This window comes from Cherax quadricarinatus, chromosome 1, assembly GCF_038502225.1.
Source record: "Cherax quadricarinatus isolate ZL_2023a chromosome 1, ASM3850222v1, whole genome shotgun sequence".
NCBI classification, from domain to species: Eukaryota; Metazoa; Arthropoda; class Malacostraca; order Decapoda; family Parastacidae; genus Cherax; species Cherax quadricarinatus.
In genome coordinates, this window is record NC_091292.1 from 4,410,386 (window position 1) to 4,430,095 (window position 19,710).

The 19,710-nt window shown below is 41.5% G+C and overlaps 1 protein-coding gene and 1 long non-coding RNA gene across 3 annotated transcripts in view; one reads left to right on the forward strand and one right to left on the reverse strand.

Annotated features, from left to right (window-relative positions):
- The window catches only part of LOC138853023 (uncharacterized), a 122,033-nt gene extending 115,502 nt beyond the window's left edge, over positions 1-6,531 (forward strand). Inside the window, exon 2 of the long non-coding RNA XR_011392263.1 lies at positions 6,489-6,531. This is a non-coding gene — a long non-coding RNA (uncharacterized lncRNA). The remainder of the gene's footprint in view (positions 1-6,488) is intronic.
- BORCS5 (BLOC-1 related complex subunit 5) overlaps positions 6,503-19,710 on the reverse strand; it is a 77,343-nt gene continuing 64,135 nt past the window's right edge. For both annotated transcript variants that reach the window (XM_053773421.2, XM_070087113.1), the window contains 4 exons: positions 15,931-16,110; positions 11,796-11,959; positions 10,552-10,740; positions 6,503-9,940 (listed from right to left, as the gene is read on the reverse strand). In XM_053773421.2, coding sequence (XP_053629396.1) covers positions 9,725-9,940; positions 10,552-10,740; positions 11,796-11,959; positions 15,931-16,102 — 741 coding nt within the window. In that variant the 5' untranslated portion in view covers positions 16,103-16,110 and the 3' untranslated portion in view covers positions 6,503-9,724. The remainder of the gene's footprint in view (positions 9,941-10,551; positions 10,741-11,795; positions 11,960-15,930; positions 16,111-19,710) is intronic.

Genomic DNA, 19,710 nt, shown 5'->3' on the forward strand with positions numbered 1-19,710 from the left:
CAGTGTAACCACCTGTCGTCACATTGCCCCAGTGTAAACACTTGTCACACTGCCCGTGTAACCACCTGTCGTCACACTGCCCCAGTGTAACCACCTGTCGTCACACTTCCCCAGTGTAACCACCTGTCGTCACACTGCCCGTGTAAGCACCTGTCGTCACACTGCCCCAGTGTAACGACCTGTCGTCACACTGCCCGTGTAACCACCTTTCGTCACATTGCCCCAGTGTAACCACTTGTCGTCACACTGCCCCAGTAAAACCACCTGTCGTCACACTGCCCCAGTAACCACCTGTCGTCACATTGCCCCAGTGTAACCACCTGTCGTCACATTGCCCCAGTGTAACCACCTGTCGTCACACTGCCCCAGTGTAACCACCTGTCGTCACACTGCCCCAGTGTAACCACCTGTCGTCACACTGCCCCAGTGTAACCACCTGTCGTCACACTGTCCCAGTGTAACCACCTGTCGTCACACTGCGCATGTAACCACCTGTCGTCACATTGCCCCAGTGTAACCACCTGTCGTCACATTGCCCCAGTGTAACCACTTGTCGTCACACTGCCCGTGTAACCACCTGTCGTCACACTGCCCCAGTGTAACCACCTGTCGTCACACTGCCCCAGTGTAACCACCTGTCGTCACACTGCCCGTGTAAGCACCTGTCGTCACACTGCCCGTGTAACCACCTGTCGTCACATTGCCCCAGTGTAACCACTTGTCGTCACACTGCCCCAGTATAACCACCTGTCGTCACACTGCCCCAGTAACCACCTGTCGTCACATTGCCCCAGTGTAACCACCTGTCGTCACATTGCCCCAGTGTAACCACCTGTCGTCACACTGCCCCAGTGTAACCACCTGTCGTCACACTGCCCCAGTGTAACCACCTGTCGTCACACTGCCCGTGTAAGCACCTGTCGTCACACTGCCCCAGTGTAACGACCTGTCGTCACACTGCCCGTGTAACCACCTGTCGTCACATTGCCCGTGTAACCACTTGTCACACTGCCCCAGTGTAACCACCTGTCGTCACACTGCCCCAGTAACCACCTGTCGTCACATTGCCCCAGTGTAACCACCTGTCGTCACATTGCCCCAGTGTAACCACCTGTCGTCACTGCCCCAGTGTAACCACCTGTCGTCACTGCCCCAGTGTAACCACCTGTCGTCACACTGCCCCAGTGTAACCACCTGTCGTCACACTGCCCCAGTGTAACCACCTGTCGTCACACTGCCCCAGTGTAACCACCTGTCGTCACACTGCCCCAGTGTAACCACCTGTCGTCACACTGCCCCAGTGTAACCACCTGTCGTCACTGCCCCAGTGTAACCACCTGTCGTCACACTGCCCCAGTGTAACCACCTGTCGTCACACTGCCCCAGTGTAACCACCTGTCGTCACACTGCCCCAGTGTAACCACCTGTCGTCACACTGCCCCAGTGTAACCACCTGTCGTCACACTGCCCCAGTGTAACCACCTGTCGTCACACTGCCCCAGTGTAACCACCTGTCGTCACACTGCCCGTGTAACCACCTGTCGTCACATTGCCCGTGTAACCACTTGTCACACTGCCCCAGTGTAACCACCTGTCGTCACACTGCCCCAGTAACCACCTGTCGTCACATTGCCCCAGTGTAACCACCTGTCGTCACATTGCCCCAGTGTAACCACCTGTCGTCACACTGCCCCAGTGTAACCACCTGTCGTCACTGCCCCAGTGTAACCACCTGTCGTCACACTGCCCCAGTGTAACCACCTGTCGTCACACTGCCCCAGTGTAACCACCTGTCGTCACACTGCCCCAGTGTAACCACCTGTCGTCACATTGCCCCAGTGTAACCACCTGTCGTCACACTGCCCTAGTGTAACCACCTGTCGTCACACTGCCCCAGTAACCACCTGTCGTCACATTGCCCTAGTGTAATCACCTGTCGTCACATTGCCCCAGTGTAACCACCTGTCGTCACACTGCCCCAGTGTAACCACCTGTCGTCACACTGCCCCAGTGTAACCACCTGTCGTCACACTGCCCCAGTGTAACCACCTGTCGTCACACTGCCCCAGTGTAACCACCTGTCGTCACATTGCCCCAGTGTAACCACCTGTCGTCACACTGCCCTAGTGTAACCACCTGTCGTCACACTGCCCCAGTAACCACCTGTCGTCACATTGCCCTAGTGTAACCACCTGTCGTCACACTGCCCCAGTGTAACCACCTGTCGTCACACTGCCCCAGTGTAACCACCTGTCGTCACACTGCCCCAGTGTAACCACCTGTCGTCACACTGCCCCAGTGTAACCACCTGTCGTCACACTGCCCCAGTGTAACCACCTGTCGTCACACTGCCCCAGTAACCACCTGTCGTCACACTGCCCCAGTAACCACCTGTCGTCACACTGCCCCAGTGTAACCACCTGTCGTCACACTGCCCCTGTGTAACCACCTGTCGTCACACTGCCCCTGTGTAACCACCTGTCGTCACACTGCCCCTGTGTAACCACCTGTCGTCACACTGCCCCTGTGTAACCACCTGTCGTCACACTGCCCCAGTGTAACCACCTGTCGTCACACTGCCCCAGTGTAACCACCTGTCGTCACACTGCCCCAGTGTAACCACCTGTCGTCACACTGCCCCAGTAACCACCTGTCGTCACACTGCCCCAGTAACCACCTGTCGTCACACTGCCCCAGTGTAACCACCTGTCGTCACACTGCCCCTGTGTAACCACCTGTCGTCACACTGCCCCTGTGTAACCACCTGTCGTCACACTGCCCCTGTGTAACCACCTGTCGTCACACTGCCCCTGTGTAACCACCTGTCGTCACACTGCCCCAGTAACCACCTGTCGTCACACTGCCCCAGTGTAACCACCTGTCGTCACACTGCCCCAGTAACCACCTGTCGTCACACTGCCCCAGTAACCACCTGTCGTCACACTGCCCCAGTGTAACCACCTGTCGTCACACTGCCCCAGTGTAACCACCTGTCGTCACACTGCCCCTGTGTAACCACCTGTCGTCACACTGCCCACACACCACCTTAACAACAACCAACAGCAACGATGACAACTCCCACTTCATATCCGATTCATTATCTGTCAAATTTGCATATCTTTCCACATTCTAGCACTCACTTCTCTTACACCATTAAAATAGCATTTGACATGACACACATCCTTGACTAAGATCCACTGTTACAGTTACAGGGAAAACATTATCCTCTCCTACATTCCCTAACAGCTTACCACATGATCCATATATTTAAAACACCAGCCACACCACCACATTACTGTGTCTTTTCTAAATCAACGTAAAATCTTCTATCTCGTCTAATTACTGTTCACATATATGGTTCAGTGTAAACACTTGACGTACACAGCATCAGTGTGCGCTGACTTATTCCAATAAACATACTTCGTAAACACTTATCCACTTACCCTTATGCACTTCAACCAAACATTCATTTTTCCTATTATATTCATGGGGCATACAGGGCCTGGGGAACGGGAGATAATCTGATTTGATTCGAGGAAAAAGAGGGTAGCTCAATTCCCTGGATCAAGAGCTCGTTATTCAGCATGCAGCTATCCCTCTTAGAACAGAATTTACTCCCTACGTTGTCTTACCTATTAACATTTTTATACTCTGATGGTTCTAATCATAATCATATTTTTTCAAGGGTGTATCAGTAAGCCTGCCGACGGTCTCGGTCAGATCACCAAAAGCTCCAACTGCGGATCATATGATTAAGACCCGTGTCAGGTAACACTTGTCATGTTTCCTGACAAACCTATCAAAATTTGTTGATAGTAGTCAGTTGTGCCTTCCGGAATCCACCAGCATCCTAACCTCTCTTTTTCTCCCCCCATACTCTCCATTTTCCCCATATAATTACTGTAAACTACTTTTAGATACTTTTAAAGAACAACTTATCAACTTGGCTTATCGGCAACAATTCTGCCAGAACATCCTGAAATTAGTAAATTTCGACGATGTTTAATATTACTAGGTCAGTTTAGGGTGACCTTAACAAGTTGGGCAGGAGTAAGCTACCTATAATTATTATTTGCAAACCTACTAAATCCTTTTGGGTGATATAGTGCTTATTATATTAGATAAAATTAAAAGAAAGATGAGGTTAGTACATACTAGGTAAGATTACCTTTACATAGTTTCAGGCCCCCCTCCCCCCCCTCCCTCACGACCAGATTCTACATAAGACCTCCTACTGCTGATGGACCAGTATTGGTAAAAACAAAAAAAAAAATCTTTGGTATTACCATATTAATTCATGTAAATATGTCTATAATACACAGAAACAAAATATATCCTACGAAAATGTGACTTATCTGACTAATACATGCAAGAGAAAAGGAAAATTAAATACTAGATAAACATTATTCATGGTCGTGAAGAACGGATATTTATTTAATGCAATGATTATATAATTAGAAATATTAACTAATTACACATGATTTGTGGAGTTCACTATTTGTTGATTACAACAGTAATATGAAGGTCTGATATATGAAGTTACAACCATTATAACTGTACTAATTATCACCTTGCCAGACCCAACTCAAGTATGAAATTATATCTTAAAGTCAACTCAAATAACACACACACACACACACACACACACACACATATATATATATATATATATATATATATATATATATATATATATATATATATATATATATGTCGTGCCGAATATGTAAAATTGGTCAATTAGCAAGAACTCATTTAAAATTAAGTCCTTTCTAAAATTTTCTCTTATACGTTTAAAGATATATATTTTTCATTAATGCTAATGAAAAAAATTTTCATTTTGCACCAAAAGAATCTTAGAAAACTTACCTAACCTTATTATAACAAGAGCAATTTATTTTAGCCTAACCCAACTAAATATATTTTAAATACGTTTACAATAATTTAGTACTAAAGAAACACAATCAAATATATTTTTCTCGTTAGGTTCAGAATGATTTTGGCGAAATTATTGCATACACAAATTTTCACTTGTCCTATATGGCAAGATGAGCGTTGCTATTTAAGCCAAGATCGCAAGTTCTGCCTATTCGGCACGACATATATATATATATATATATATATATATATATATATATATATATATATATATATATATATATATTTATTTGTGTGTGTGTGTGTGTGTGTGTGTGTGTGTGTGTGTGTGTGTGTGTGTGTGTGTGTGTGTGTGTGTGTGTGTGTGTGCGTGTGTGTGTGTGTCTGTCGTGCCGAATAGGTAAAATTGATCAATTAGCAAGAGCTCATTTAAAATTAAGTTCTTTCTAAATTTTTCTTTTATACGTTTAGATATATTTTTTCATTTATGTTAATGTAAAAATTAATAATTTGGTGCCATAAGAACCTTAGAAAACTTACCTAACTTTATACCAATGCAATTTAATTTAACCTAATCTAACTAAATATATTTTACATCAGTTTACAATAATTTAACAATAAAAACAACGAAATATATTTTCTTCGTTAGGTTCAGAACGATTTTTGTGAAATTATTGCATACACAAATTTTAGCTTGCCTTATTCGGCAAGAAGAGAGTTGCTATTTAAGCCAAAATCGCATGTTTTACCTATTCTGAACGACACACACACACACATATTATATACATACGCACACAAAAACTTTTACGTAGATATACTCACATTGTAGACTGTGTTATAGAGACTATTTTAACAAGTAAATACCTCCATGTATTCGGTGTGATTACTTGATGGTATATTAGTATTTTGGTGGTTCACAAACTACAGTCTCCTGTAATTCCCTCCTTCATAACACATTCAAACATTCTTTTGTGTGTATATATATATATATATATATATATATATATATATATATATATATATATATATATATTAGTAGTGTAAAGCACCCTTCTGGCAAGACAGTGATGGAGTGAATGATGGTGAAAGTTTTTCTTTTTCGGGCCACCCTGCCTTGGTGGGAATCGGCCAGTGTGATAAAATAAAAAAAATATATATATATAAATATATACATATATATATATTATATATATATATATATATATATATATATATATATATATATATATATATATATATATATATATATATATATATATATTAAAGTGCTCAGTAAAGATTGATTGTCAAGCAGTACAAAGCTTCTACACCATAGCTCAGCCTCTTGCTAGGTTTGGGGAATTCCATTTGATGCTCAAGCAAAAACAAAGATGGTAAAAAAAAAAAATTGAAACACTCACTAGAATATGAAACAGGAGAAAATCGGGAAAAGAGGCATGGCATGCATAAAGCACCCAATTCACACATTTCAACTGCCAACAGGAGCAACAAGGGGAGTGAGAAGAAGAAATAATGAAAACAAATATATCAATGTCATGAAGTTCAGGTACAAATCTAACACTATAGGGAGATCTGTACTGAAAAAAAAGTACAAGTGTGAAGATCTAAAGATTAGATTTAGAAAGGACATAGGAATGTATTGGTTTGGAAATAGGGTAGTTGATGAGTGGAACAGTCTACCTAGTTGGGTTATTGAGGCTGGGACTTTGGGTAGTTTCAAATCTAGGTTGGATAAGTACATGAGTGGGAGGGGTTGGATTTGAGTGGGACTTTCACATCAGAGCTTATTTCTTGGGTGGCATTGAAAATTGGGTTGGGCAAATGTTTTGTTAGTGGGATGAATTGTAAAGGACCTACCTAGTATGGGCCAGCAGGCCTCCTGCAGTGTTCCTCCTTTCTTATGTTCTTATGTTCTTATTAACTAGATAATACACACTATAGCTCATTCGTTGTTTTGAACTTACCCAGTGTCTATTTTTTTTAACACCGGCAGTCTCCCGCCGAGGTAGGGTGACCCGAAAAAGAAGAAACACTCTCATCATCATTCACTTCATCGTTGTCTTGCCAGAGGCGCGCCGATGCTATAGTTCAGATGACTCTTCAAACCGCACAAATCTTCACCCCTCCCAAGTACAGGCACTATTTTTCCCACCTCCAGGACTCAAGTTCGACTCCTTTTTTACAAAGCCTCCTGTACCCCCTCCCTCCAACTTTCCTAGGGTGACCCCTATCCTGCATTTCCTTCACTACAGATTTATATACCCTGCAAGTCATTCTGTTTTGCTCCAACCTCTATAAATGTCCAAACCATAATATTTACACCACACACTGCCCTCAGACATGACTTCTCCACTGCCTCCAGCCTCCTCCTGGTTGCAGCATTCACAACCCATGCTTCATATCCATATAAAATTGTTGGTACTACAATACTCTCATACATTACCCCTTTTGCCTCCATATATGACGTTTTTTGTCTCCATAGTTGCCTCGATGCACCACCCAACTTTTTCCCTTCATCAATTCTATGGTTCACTTTATCTTTCATAAACCTATCTGCCGACAAGTTCACTATCTATAATCTGAACATAATACCTTCTTCCATACTCCCCCCTTCCAATATGATTGAGGTGTATAAATGGAAGACAGGAATAAATAAAGGGGATGTAAATAGTGTGCTGAAAATATCTAGCCTAGACAGGACTCGCAGCAATGGTTTTAAGTTGGAAAAATTCAGATTCAGGAAGGATATAGGAAAGTACTGGTTTGGTAATAGAGTTGTGGATGAGTGGAACAAACTCCCAAGTACCGTTATAGAGGCCAGAACGTTGTGTAGCTTTAAAAATAGGTTGGATAAATACATGAGTAGATGTGGGTGGGTGTGAGTTAGACCTGATAGCTTGTGCTACCAGGTCGGTTGCCGTGTTCCTCCCTTAAGTCAATGTGACCTGACCTGACTAGGTTGGGTGCATTGGCTTAAGCCGGTAGGAGACTTGGACCTGCCTCGCATGGGCCAGTAGGCCTTCTGCAGTGTTCCTTCGTTCTTATGTTCTTATGTTTGTTACCCTCATCACCTTGCTCTTTCTTATGTTCACTTTTAATTTCCATATAGATACCCTCTCAAATTCGACCAACATTCTTTGCAACTTCTCTTCAGAATCTTCCAAAAGCACAGTGTCATCGACAAAAAGCAACTGTCTAAATATTGAAAAATAAACTTTCATTCTTATTATCAGTTTGAGGTTGGGTTCTAAAAGGTCTATGTCATGTGACTGCTGCAATGCGAACATTCGTGTGTAAACTATATATAAATACTAAAGACTACTTTATATAATAAACACATCCATTATGGCACAACCTGGGGTTTAACTGTTTCGACACAATATATTAGTATACTGAAGCCGAGACTTTTTAGGTTTCAGATTCTGCAGGATACAGCGAATTCTGCAGGTGTTATTCTTACAGTGTATAATCAAAATCCTGTTCCCTATATATGTATTTATTTTGTCAATGATGATTCCCCCCCCCTTCCCCCCAGATTAGTTTCTATACCATGAAAGCGTTACCAGCATACCAGGAGAGAGTCAATTATGCTACGAAAGGGTGACCAGTATACCAGAAGAGTTATACCACTAGAGGGTGACCAATATACCAAGAGAGTCAGTTATACCACGATAGGGTGACCAGCATACCAGGAGAGTCAGTTATACCACGAGAGGGATCACAGCCACATCACAAGCGTGCCACAATTACTGTAACAAGAAGTGTTCGCAGTAGCTATATTCCGACGAGGACCCAGTTCCTACACCAAACAAGTCACGCGAGTTATATTACGACAGGGTCATGTAGCTACTACTCACGTAGTTACTGTTAATATATCGCTTCAATAATGTATTCTAGAGTCTGGGTCCAGACTCTAGAATACATTATTGTATCACAGTCCCTCGGGTCACAGTCACCATGTCACTAGAGGGTGACAGTGGATATTCTTGTTTCATATATATTTAATTTACTATCGTCCTTCACGTTACAAATCAACATCTAACAATGTCTGGCGTGGCTTGTCTACACCTGCTTTGTCTTGCCAACTCTCTATTGTCTTATGCGCTCACCCTCCTGCCTTCCTCTTGACTTTTTCCTTCACTTGTGCGTTTGTTCTATCTCTTTGTTTTCTTTATATTCTTCCCGTTTACTTCTCCAACCTTCGCTCTTTTAAAGGTGTAAACTTTCACCTATTTCTTCCTGTTTATATTTCTTTTCACAACTTTCCTTCCATTCCTTCTTATGCAACTAATTCTGAATATCTTGCCCCCTCATTCAGCTTCCTTACTCAATACTACCGTCTCACTGTCTCTCGTTCTTGTGCCCTGCCTTCCTTTATTTGTCTTCACCAGACATTGTTTCGTTCTTCCTCTTTATTTCTAATCCGCCCTCTTCCCTGTCTACTGAACCATTCTTCGGCAATTCTTTCTTTTTGCCTACTTTCTTTTCTTCCTCAACTAGATGCATTGTTTACGCACATTGAATCTACAGGCTAAGAACTGTTATGGTACCTCAGCTCATTTCAAAGCCCAGCCCAATCATAGGTATACTAACACCCCCATGATAGAACCCACAACAGTCTATTGACACTCAAGATACCAATTTACTGTTAGGGAAGCGAGAGAAGCAGGTGCAAGAGGAATTTCCCATAAGTCTCGCTTAGCCCGAGAATCAATCCCAGGTTCTTTCAATTGTAAGGCGAACGATCAAATCGCTGAGATATATTGTAGGTCATACTAAAATCATCGTCCTGTATATATTTTCCCCTCTGCTCTCTACTCCATCCTTGTCACTTCCCGGTGGCAGCTCAGCCGGTCGTCCAGACGAAAGGTTCGAGTCTCTCCTGGATGGGAAGTGAGTCGTTGAGAGTCTCAAGACTCTCCAGGATGAGGTTGAGGGAGGCGTGGCAGCGGGCCAGGGCGTGGCTTACCTCCGTCACTTGGCTCAGCTTCTCAGCGTACCGAGCGAAGTTCTTCTGTCGCTCCGTCATCTGCGATACCAGCCCGCTCACGCTCGCCTCGATCTGTGGAAAACCCCCGGGATATATCAGAAAGTTGTGAGACTCATTCAGTGTTCAGACACTAGGACTCAGAGTAACCTTCATGTCAGTCTGCCATCAATACTCACCGCGTGAAAGGTTCGAACCTATGGCAAGCCAGTCTTAAAATTAGCAGGCAAGTGTTAATCGACCTTGTCAGACTGCCAAAAGAACTTCTGTTATTCCACTCCCTCACCTATCTTTTTATCTCTGTTTTTCTTCTCCACACCCTCCGCCTTCCTTACATTGTTTTTGCATTATGAAACTCCTGCATCAACTTTTTCTCCCTTATCACCCTTTTTACTTTATTTCGTTAATCATTCCTCTGCTCTCCTGCACGCTCCCTTCTGTAATCCCGGACCGGTAAGCCAGTGGAAGGCCTCGGTCAGATGACCAAAAGCTCCAGCTGCGAGTCATTACATGACTAAGACCCGCGTCAGGAAACACTTGTCCTGTTTCCTGACGAACTTTATACCTACCATCTATAATCCCAATATACTTATGCCACCTACACTGTGGTAATGGCGCTGGTAGCAGCTGCAATGTAGAATGCAACAGTATACATAGGATGTAGTAAAGTGTGGGTGTACACTGACCTCCCTGATCTTAGTTGACAGGTTGTCCTGGTGTTGGCTGGTAGCGGAGGCAGCAGCATAGAGGTGGATCTGGTAGCGTCGACACAACTCCACCATGGCGCCAGAATGGAGCCTCTCCAGTACCTCAGGGTCCCGTGCTGAAGGTGCCGTCAGCGCCCCTCGCATGATGGGCAGGAACGTTGGGATAGACTGTCACGAGACACACCATAGGTACCAAGTGCCAGAATGACAAGTCACAAAGATCAATTTAATTACAAGATTTTTTTTAAGTATATATTTCATATGCAACAAGTTAATAAAGGCAAGTGATACCTTTGTTTACGTGACACTTTAATATGCAATTAGACCATCATGAAAACATTTCAAACACTTTAGTGATGGATCACTCACACTGTTTTTTAATAATATAAAAAAATCACGAAGGTCCTGTATTGTTTCTCTTTCATTGTTTTTAAATTAAACGATTTTATGTCGCCTAAAACTCTATGAGTGCTAGAAATAGAGACGTTGTTACCACAAGAAAGCAACATGGGAGTTAAAGAAGCGGTGTAGAATTTAGTGCAGAGGCTGTGGATAAAACTTACACTCGGCAACACAATACCTGTCGCTATTATATAAAACATTGAAGGCTCGAGCCTTCTTTCTCTAATGGCAAGGGAAACACGCTACCTAACTATATACAGCTGGGAGGTGATCCCTGGCCTTCCTGATATGTGAGGCTAGTTACGTGTACACCCGCCTGTGGATGACACTTTAAGAGGCTGCAGTAAAGTACCTTAAAGGGAAGACGCTGACTTTATGCTGGTGACTCTTGACTAGAGGAAATGGAGAAATTCTCCTCTTCAATGGATCAAATCTTATTTACCCTAAACCCCAATTCCCTAGGGGTTGCATAACCGGTGCGGATTTGTTTTCCCATGAATATAATAACAATTAAGATAGACTATCGAGTGTTCAACAGAACGTGAGTCTCCAAGGCACAGCACGGGGAGACACACCTCATTATTGCCACCATTGTTTTAACATTAAAAAATTACAACGAAGGTTAAATAAATTTAAATAGGTGCAAACAGGAGTTGATTCGCATGGGACAGGATATTTACTGCATTCTTGGTAGGTAAGACACATAGGCAACATTTTGATATTCACTACTGCATTCTTCTTTGTTTATATATTTGAGAGGTGTGTACGATTGTAGCAGTTATCATGACTCACATTTGTACATACTAGGAAAGAAATAGTACCTGGAGTCTTGCAAGCTGTGGGTCGATGCCAGTGGTGTTGGTGGTAGCTTCACGGACGACTACCACCTCCTGAGGTCTCTGCTGCTGCAGGCGACGAGAGTTCCTCCTAGGGGACCCACCACCTCGTAGTCCACGCATCCCCCGTGCCGTGTGCTTCGGCGAGTCTGCCCAACACTCAATACGTAAACTCGACTACAGATTTATACTCCCGTAAAACTAACTGGCTCTTCAATATAAAGTATGAATGATGCATACTCTAGCTATTCAATACAATTATAGTAATACATTAGCAGCTATGAATCAAATGAGCTCATACTGAAACACAACATATAGCTATTGTAACTAACACACACCTGGAAGATAAAATTCCTCTAGGAACCTTAAAGATTCATTTAGAATATCGTACACAGCTTACACTATGCCCATCTTGGAGTATGTGGCGCCAGCATGAAGCCGGCACCTGATCAAGTATATACAGAGAAACTAGAGAAGATCCAAAGAAGATCTGCATATATAAGTGTCTTTTTACCATATCTTGTCGGTATAACCAGACCATTTACTCTGATAAAGAGAACACCTATAGACGCAGATGACCATACGGAGCACTTTTTTCTGTATAATGGTTGCAGGTGCAACTCACTAGATTAATAACAGAAGAGGCAAATATTATACAGAACCTCAAGAATAATTCGGACTTCACGCAGGAAGCCATGACAACACAGCCTATTGATGTTACGCAGGAAGCGGGGCCAGATCTGAATCGATCCCTGTAAACAAAACTGAGAACACGCAATAGTATACTAACCATTGAGGACACAAATAACACGGAAAGAAAGTAGGATCCGAGTCTACATAGTGAACTACGCTAGATTAGTGAACTAGTCAACAAAGGCTCACATAAATCATACAGCGTCAGAGTTGTATTCAACGTTGACAAATTTAAGAACGGTTTTGAATCAGGTTAACGTACACAGCAAGTGGCACTCAAACTGATTTTTACAGCATCAACATGAAATCCAAACCTACAACACCCAAGGCAATTTAAGGACGAGAGATTTGTCACCAGTCTAATATCTTACGGCGGAGACAAGCTGCGAAGACAGATTGGTAAAAAAAACATTGAATTATTAGTGATTCTCAGAGAGGCGAAAGGTCAACAATGGTAAAAGTCGCTAGTGGAAATAAAGATACTGGTAGAAGAGAATAATTTTTAATACATTTCGCCCAAGGCTGAGCTGTATCTAATAGCCTGATAAAGGGCTTTATCAAGACATTCATTAAAGCCCAACCTTGGGTGGAAAAATTTGTAATGTATTAAAAAGAATTCTCTGCTACCAGTGTCTATTTCCAGACAGAGTCCAAAACATGAACATCAACCCCCCCAAAAAATGCTATTAAGAAATCAAGGAAATAAGCACACACGCGCACACACACACGCACGCACGCACACACACACACACACACACACACACACACACACACACACACACACACACACACACACAACATGTACACGGGCACCAAATCTTCAAGGTTAATATTTGGCAAAACACACTTTGTCCTCTATGAATAAATAAACATGATGTTGGAGGGAAGCACCGAGAGAGCTATTGCTCTTTATATATATATATATATATATATAATATATATATATATATATATATATATATATATATATATATATATATATATATATATATATATATATATATATATATATATATATGTTATATATGTCGTGCCGAATAGGCAGAAGTTGCGATCTTGGCTTAAATAGCAACGCTCATCCTGCCATATAGGACAAGTGAAAATTTGTGTATGCAACAATTTCGCCAAAATCATTGTGAACCTAGCGAAAAAAATAAATTTCATTGTGTTTGTTTAGTATTAAATTACTGTAAACAAATCTAAAATATATTTAGTTGGGTTAGGCTAAAATAAATTGTTCTTGTTATAATAAGGTTAGGTAAGTTTTCTAAGATTCTTTTGGTGCAAAATTATGAAATTTTACATTAACATTAATGAAAAATATATATCTTTAAACGTATAAGAGAAAATTTTAGAAAGGATTTAATTTTAAATGAGTTCTTGCTAATTGACCAGTTTTACATATTCGGCACGACATATATATATATATATATATATATATATATATATATATATATATATATATATATATATATATATATATTTCGTGCCGAATACGTAAAACTTACTCAAATAAGAGGAAACACATTTAGAGTCATTTATTTAATCGCCGTCTTGCCAGAGGACCCTCCCAACTGCAACCTGTTCACCCTTCCTTCAGAGGAGTGAGGATGTTGCAGTTTGTATCGTCAGTCTGGCTTATTGCTTTCCCTTACACTCCAACAGCACATCAGTTCACAATAACCACTTACCTCCACTCACTCGTATCATATATACTCCCATTAACCCTTTTAGGACCTAGTTCTTAGGCCTTTTGTGTGTCCATATATTCTTGAGCTACCTTCCACAGGATGGATATGGGATGTACAATAAACTAGCCGCTTCGGCGGCAAAATCTAAAAATCCTATCCTCACACAAGCTGGGAGTTCAAACCTCTAACACTCAAAACCACCTTCATTCCCTCCCTTCATCCCTTCCTGGGATGATCCCTACCCCTCCTCCCCAGATTTATACACTCTCCAAGTCATTCTATTTTACACCATCCTTTCTAAGTGCCCAAACCAATAGCCTTACATATAATATACAAGCTCCGAATTCTCTACATAATATTCACACAACATATTGCCCTTAAACACAACTGTGCTGTTTCCAGCCTCCGCCATGCTACAACATTGAAAACCCTATGCTTCACACCCACATAACAGTGTTGGTACTCCTATACTCTGGTACATTCCCCTTCTTGCTTCCATGGATAAGGTTCTTTATCTCCACAAATGCCTTAACACACCACCCACTTTTTTTCTCTATTCTATGGTTCACCTCTTCTTTCATAGACCATCCACCGACAAGTCTGAACACATTTACATACTCCGTACAATCTGACATTCATTTTTTTCATTGCCCAGATTTTTATTACCCTCGTCACATTGCTCTTTCCTATGTTCTCTTTCAATTTCCAATGTTTGCAATTTCTTTTTAGAATATTCTAAGAGAAATTGAGGTAACTCTCAAATTTCTTATCTTTTAACAACAGATCTCTCTCTCCAACACCTTATTATTCACTTCTTTTACAACCCCATCCATAAATGTTAAACCATGGTTACATCACACATCCATGTCTAAGGTCTACTTTTACTGGAAAATAATCCCCCTCTCTCCTACATACACTAACCAATGCCTCACTATTTGCACAAAAACTGCTTTTAATAACTCACTACCTAGTCCTGTAAAGTTACAGCCTTTCCAGGATAGGATGATTCCATTCGGGAACTTCTGGCTGCCATCATGATTGGTTAGCTTATGGTTCCCGTTCTGATGGGCAACGGGCTATTCCGAAGCCACGCTTGACATCTTTGACCTCTGTATTCTCGCACTGTTTCTTTCTGATATATCGCAGATGAGACCGTGGAGGCCAAATTGGTCTGCCAACGCGCTGCCAGAGATAAACCTGTGTTCGGTGAGGACGAGGGTGGCGAGGCATGGTTACACCAATGTGAATGTCCTGAGGCTTGAGGAGAGTGCATATTGCGCACTCACCGCTTGGAGATTTTTTTTTTCCCATTTTGTTCTGAAGCATTGTCAGTCACTGAAGCAAGTTTTATCCACAATGGGTCTGTTTGTAACCTTAAGGAGGGACTGGTTTACTTTAGTCTACAAGGAAAGCTGTGGTGCTGTTGTGAGACAAGTGTCGCAGATTGTGACTACTATTGCAATGTGTCACAAAAGTGAGTTATTACTCTCCTGTTAAAACCATCGTAGCTGAATGGTACAGCACAGGGCCTTCTACATATGAGACCTCGATTCGATTTCCTGTCCATTTGTTTTCTTTTTCTTTATTCCTTGACAGTCATTCATTACGACTTACCTTGGAGACACGCTAAACTGCAAGTCAAGATAGTCAGGAAACCTTGCCAGGGCAAGAACTCAGAATTAAGTTTATGTTGTGCAACATTAGAACAGAGGTAATAATGACAAACTTTGACTCACCACCTATGGGTCTGTTAACAGTGTAGGAGATGTAAGGAAGGTCCGCGTCTGAACAGATGGAGGGTCTCGGGGAAGTGGAGGTAGGGCGGTTGGAGTCTGACCCCCTGCGGTCCACCGCATCCACACGCCCATTCCCAACACCACCCACATCACGGCTCTGCTCGCCTCCCATCACACTATCTGAAACACAAAATAATCACGATTATTTCCAAAGTTAACACCTAGGATGTCATTACCCTCATAAAACATTTCTCCTCATGGGAACTACATGTTAACTCCTACATAACCACAGACACTTTATGACTGTTGAATTTGCCCAGTAAATGATGAACAAATATAATTTAAGAGGCTTACTGACCCGTGACAGGCAGCCATGTTTACGTCCAGTAATTTTCATCTATTTCTAAAACAAAAAAATATTTATTTAAATGATGTATCTCATCAGTTTGTTGTACTCATGTTCAAGTTTTCCCGGAACAATGTTTACCTGCACAGTGGTTGAGACGGTTTCATGGTGGTAGACCTCCTGGGCTCGCTGACCAGTGTTTATTATATTTGTGTATTTAGATTTATGCCCACGATGAAACCATCTCTCCATCACTTCTTCCACTCTCACCATAGACTTTAACAAGCTTTATGCTGCCATGAAGCTAAGCTCATTAACTCCCTGAAGAAGATGAGGTCGTGTTCTTGCTTAACTTGACCTGGGTCAAGTCTTCTTGCCGCGTATACAAGGTATGCTAATGAGGTCTTCAAAATCTACAAACCAAACCACTGACATATAGACTTGGGTCAATAATCATCTCAGACTTCTAGCTGTCTTCAAGAAGGAATCTGAAAAGTTGCTTGAGCTGTATGTGCTACTAGCACGAACAGCATGCCTGATCAGGCTACCAACCAGGCCAGGTACGTGATCAGGTGGAGGGGCCGATGACCCACGTAATCTACAACAGGTAGGTCCATGAATATGGTGATTTCCGACTGAGAAACACGTCAGGTTGACGTATGAGAGTATCCTTGCTATACACACGACATTACTGTTTTTGAATATATTCAAGTTGTGGACACGATGGTATACGGCAGTGATGTAATCTCCATCACATTGATATATATATATATATATCCACAGTAAGACAACCAACCTAGTAAAAAAAAAAGGTTCTTGTCAGCAGTGTTACCACCCATGTGCAGCGAATTCCTTGTTCTTGTTACTAAATTAGCACAAAGTTACCAAAAACAGTTTTACCACCTGAGTGCGGTCCTTGGCTTTATTGTTACCACTTTAGTACACTAACAATATCTTGCCATTAAGCGTTACCAGCTGAACATAATAACGTCCTTGTGAGCAGTGATGCCAACACAAGACACACCACATATCCCGGAAGCCAGCACTCATCAAACTACAATTACTACGTTTTCTACACATTCCACTGATTGGAGCTAATGCAAAACAAAGTCCCTCAGAACTGTTCATGGCTGTTCTAAAACTACTAAACTTCTTCACATGTCGAAGAAACTTAGTATTGCCAGTGTTAGTGATAGCATAATTAACCTTAACCTAGTATTTATTACTAAAATATTGAGAAAGGACTCACACAAGTCATCACAAATCTTGCTAAATATCCAAAATAAAAACAAATCCAAATGAATATATATATATATATATATATATATATATATATATATATATATATATATATATATATATATATATATATATATATATATATATATATATATATATCGTGCTCAATAGGTAAAACTGGTCAATTAGCAATAACTCATTTAAAATTAAGTCCTTTCTAAAATTTTATCTTATACGTTTAAACATATATTTTTTTTCATTTATGTTAATATAAAAATTAATGATTTTATACCAAAAGAACTTCAGGAAACTTACCTAACCTCATTATAGCAAGCGTAATTTAATTTAGCCTAATCCTGGAGAGAGATCCGGGGGTCAACGCCCCCGCGGCCCGGTCTGTGACCAGGCCCAACTAAATATATTTATATAAGTTTAAATAATTTAATAATAAACAAGCACAATGAAATATATTTTTTCTCGTTAGATTCAAAATGATTTCTGCGAAATTATTGCATACACAAAATTTCGCTTGCCCTATTCAGCAAGAGGTGCGTTGCTATTTAAGCTAAAATCGCAAGTTTTACCTATTCTGCACATGTGTGTACTTACCTAGTTGAGGTTGCAGGGATCGAGTCCAAGCTCCTGGCCCCGCCTCTTCACTGGTCGCCACTAGGTCACTCTCCCTGAACCGTGAGCTTTATCATACCTCTGCTTAAAGCTATGTATGGATCCTGCCTCCACTACATCGCTTCCCAAACTATTCCACTTACTGACTACTCTGTGGCTGAAGAAATACTTCCTAACATCCCTGTGATTCATGTGTGTCTTCAACTTCCAACTGTGTCCCCTTGTTGCTGTGTCCAATCTCTGGAACATCCTGTCTTTGTCCACCTTGTCAATTCCTCTCAGCATTTTGTATGTCGTTATCATGTCCCCCCTATCTCTCCTGTCCTCCAGTGTCGTCAGGTTGATTTCCCTTAACCTCTCCTTGTAGAACATACCTCTTAGCTCTGGGACTAGTCTTGTTGCAAACCTTTGCACTTTCTCTAGTTTCTTTACGTGCTTGGCTAGGTGTGGGTTCCAAACTGGTGCCGCATACTCCAATATGTGCCTAACGTACACGGTGTACAGGGTCCTGAACAATTCCTTATTAAGATGTCGGAATGCTGTTCTGAGGTTTGCTAGGCGCCCATATGCTGCAGCGGTTATTTGGTTGATATGCGCTTCAGGAGATGTGCCTGGTGTTATACTCACCCCAAGATCTTTTTCCTTGAGTGAGGTTTGTAGTCTCTGGCCCCCCTAGACTGTACTCCGTCTGCGGTCTTCTTTGCCCTTCGCCAATCTTCATGACTTTGCACTTGGTGGGATTGAACTCCAGGAGCCAATTGCTGGACCAGGTCTGCAGCCTGTCCAGATCCCTTTGTAGTTCTGCCTGGTCTTCGATCGAATGAATGAATTCTTCTCATGGCCTTCACGTTATCTGCAAACAGGGACACCTCAGAGTCTATTCCTTCCTTCATGTCGTTCACAAATACCAGAAACAGCACTGGTCCTAGGACTGACCCCTGTGGGACCCCGCTGGTCACAGGTGCCCACTCTGACACCTCGCCACGTGCCATGACTCGCTGCTGTCTTCCTGACAAGTATTCCCTGATCCATTGTAGTGCCTTCCATGTGTGTGCGTGTGTGTGTGTGTGTGTGTGTGTGTGTGTGTGTGTGTGTGTGTGTGTGTGTGTGTGTATGTATGCATATATATATATATATATATATATATATATATATATATATATATATATATATATATATATATATATATATATATATATATATATATATGTCGTGCCGAATAGGCAGAACTTGCCATCTTGGCTTAAATAGCAACGCTCATCTTGCCAAATAGGACAAGTGAAAATTTGTGTATGCAATAATTTTGCCAAAATCATTCTGAATCTAACGAAAAAAATATATTTCACTGTGTTTGTTTAGTATTAAATTATTGTAAACAAATCTAAAATATATTTAGTTGGGTTAGGCTAAAATAAATTGCGTTTGCTATAATAAGGTTAGGTAAGTTTTCTAAGTTCCTTTTGGTGCAAAATTAAAAATTTTTACATCAACATTAATGAAAAAAATATATATTTTAACATATAAAAGAAAAATTTAGAAAGGACTTAATTTTAAATGAGTTCTTGCTA